At 30.8% G+C, this 2,881-nt stretch overlaps 1 protein-coding gene across 1 annotated transcript; it reads left to right on the top strand.

Annotated features, from left to right (window-relative positions):
* The first annotated feature begins 1,360 nt into the window (after nucleotides 1-1,360).
* LOC11411191 (uncharacterized) lies at nucleotides 1,361-2,881 on the top strand. Its single transcript, XM_003614552.4, has 2 exons — nucleotides 1,361-2,250; nucleotides 2,333-2,881. Exons 1-2 carry the CDS (start codon nucleotides 1,579-1,581, stop codon nucleotides 2,471-2,473), a joined length of 813 nt encoding a protein of 270 aa, XP_003614600.1. The 5' UTR covers nucleotides 1,361-1,578; the 3' UTR covers nucleotides 2,474-2,881.

Raw genomic sequence — 2,881 nt, 5'->3', positions numbered from 1 at the left:
AAGGAAAACGATAAAGTAAAGGCTCTAGCCTTGAGCATGAATTAGATTAAATTTAAGGCTATTTAATCAAATACAAATATGGAAAGTTGAATTTAATACTCCATCCGTTTCAAATACATGTCCAATTTGAAGAAATTACAAGAAACTAAATAAATTTTGTTATTTTTGATGAAATTATGTGCATGTTTCCTATAATACCCTTAACCATTTATTAATTATTGGGTTAAATATGTTTTTGGTCCCTATAAATATGTCAACTTTTCGTTTTAGTCCCTCTAAAATTTTCCTTCAACTTTTAGTCCCTATAAAGTTTTCAATCTTCACTTTTGGTCCCTCTTTTAAAGTAAACTTATATGTAGAATTCATATTATTTAATAAAATTTTCCAGAAAAATTCAAAATATTATAAGAATCACTCCAAAAAAAATTCAGAATTTTTTAACAAAACATGAATTTAATATGAATTTTTATATTGTTTATGGTTAAAAATTCATATTTAATTTGTGTTTTGTTAAAAAAATCTAATTTTTTTTAGGATTTTTTTTTGAATATTTGACACATTTCTGCACAATTTTATTAAAAAATACAAAAATTAAATTAAAAATAGGGACCAAAAGTAGTGATTGAAAATTTTATAGGGACTAAAAGTTGAAGCAAAATTTTAGAGGGACTAAAATGAAAAGTTGACATATTTATGGGGACCAAAAACATATTTAACCCTTTATTATTTTATTCTATTTTTTTCTCTCTACAATAAATATGTAAGGGTATTATTGACAAGACAATAATTAATATTGCATTGAAACATGAAAGTAACAAGTATTGTGAAACAAAATTATTCTCCAAAATGGACAAGTATTATGAAACGGAAGGAGTATAAAAAAATAGAAAATATGCACTTTGAATTTAATGATGGATGAGTTAGATGGTTAATTGATTGTTCATTTAAGTTCCACAAAACTCGAGAGATTAGTCTCTACGGTTGCTCTGCACATGTGAAAAAGATACCTAATTTAAACCAACAAAATAAATATTAAAATATAAGTCTATTTTATCCACAGAGCCTTGTAACTATAGCAAATTTTATCAAAAAACTTTATTTTCCTTTTAAAAAATGCTAACAAATACCTTAAAGATACTTGATAAATAAAAAATTTATCATAAGATTCGTGTATTCATCACATTAAAATTAATTTGAAACATAAAAAAAAAAAAAAAAAACAACTCGTAAGCAAGACCCTTTCATTTTAATCTTTATTGTTGCAATTGAATCTAACCTTTGAAAGGAGAAAAAAAAAATGGATTCAACAACAGGTTGGATTTTATATTTTAAATTCAACTCAACTTGTCCATTCATGAAAGAAAAGAAAAAAGAAAAAGGACATATTTGAATCCAAACCCAACAAAAGGATCCGAACCCAAACCCGAATTTTAAAACCGTTTCATCTCTTTATTTCTTCACTACTATATATACTTTACATTTTCCGGCCACTTCACAATTCTTCACCATCATCAACACAAAAACCCAATTTCTCAAAAACCACTGTTTTTCTTTCTTCTCTCATTCTTCTTCTTCGAAATGGTTTTACGAGGTATTGAAGAAGAAGAAGAAAACGAAGAAACCGAACCTATCTCACCCATTTCCAAAAAACGCAAACCCCTTCACAATTTCACCTTACCAATCTTGAAGTGGGGTACTCAACGCAGTCTTAGATGCTCCAACGCCGCCATTTATGACGGCAACGGTTCTTCAACCAGCGGCGGCGCCGATCGTGGTTCAGTACAACGAAGGAGAGTCTTCATCGGCTTTGGCGGTGATGATGATGATGATGAAGAAGGGATCGCTGTTGTGAGGAAGAAACTGTTGCATGATCTGAAAATCGATACGGATAGATTGAAAGACACGATTTTGAGAAAAGGAATAATCGAAGAAGAAAGCGATGAAGAAAGAGAGACTTTGAAGTCGTGGAGTATGAGAACGAGAAGAAAAACAGAGATCAAACAACGTGATTCACCTTCTCCGGCGAAGGTTGAAAGCACCGTAACCGTCGCTGTCGCCGGCGGCGAGTACGTGTCATCGAGGTTGAGAAGTAACATCAATGTCAAAAGTAATAATAATAAGATTGAAAGAAGGAAATTTTCTGTTCAGCTTTTAACGAAGGAAATCGAGGAAGATTTCGTGGCGTTTATGGGCCGTGGGCCTCGGAAAAGGCCCACTAAGAGGCCCAGAAATGTTCAAAGACAGATAAATGTAAGTTGCATGTTCTTCCTTTTTAATTTTATCTTGTTTAAAAAAATTCATTGATTTGAATTTTTTTTTATTTTTTTTGCAGAATATTTTTCCTGGATTGTGGTTAAGAGAAGTTAATGAAGAAATGTATGAGGTTCAAGATACAAATCAGAATGGGAAATCTGGGAAGAGGAAAGGGTTAAGGAATTGGTTGGATGATGATGATGATGATGAATCAGATTGAGATGGTGCTAATATTAGGGTTTTTTTTATAGATATAATATGGTTAGTTCATTCTTTTTGTTTATAAGAATAGTGCTCTACTCTACTGGAAAATTTGGTGAGAAATGAGATAGCTTTAGAATTTAGTTAAGCTAATTTTTTAGTACTTACTTAGCATATCAAGTTTTTTGGTGTGTGACTCTGTTCAATGATGCATTTCAAATGTGTCACAATTTTGAAGTTTGATGTTTCAATGATGCATGTGCCTTAGTCCTTAATCCTTTAATGCTTAATGTTGCTATTTGGTGTAAGTTTGGTCTGTGACTCAATGACTCTGTTCACTGATGAGTTTTTCTTAGTATTGCTAAGTTTGGTGTAAATTTGACTTTGATGCTAAATCTGGTTAATAAATAGTACTGTTTTAACTTAA

The sequence above is a fragment of the Medicago truncatula genome, chromosome 5 (genome assembly GCF_003473485.1).
Source record: "Medicago truncatula cultivar Jemalong A17 chromosome 5, MtrunA17r5.0-ANR, whole genome shotgun sequence".
NCBI classification, from domain to species: domain Eukaryota; kingdom Viridiplantae; phylum Streptophyta; class Magnoliopsida; order Fabales; family Fabaceae; genus Medicago; species Medicago truncatula.
The sequence above is the reverse complement of the archived record's forward strand: the minus strand, read 5'-3'. Positions and strand labels throughout refer to the sequence as shown.

Bases quoted from the DNA above. Each gene is read 5' to 3' on its own strand.
- LOC11411191 (XM_003614552.4), top strand. From the start codon at position 1,579: ATGGTTTTACGAGGTATTGAAGAAGAAGAAGAAAACGAAGAAACCGAA. The intron at 2,251-2,332 runs GTAAGTTGCATG...TTTTTTTTGCAG, and splicing joins ATGTTCAAAGACAGATAAAT to AATATTTTTCCTGGATTGTG.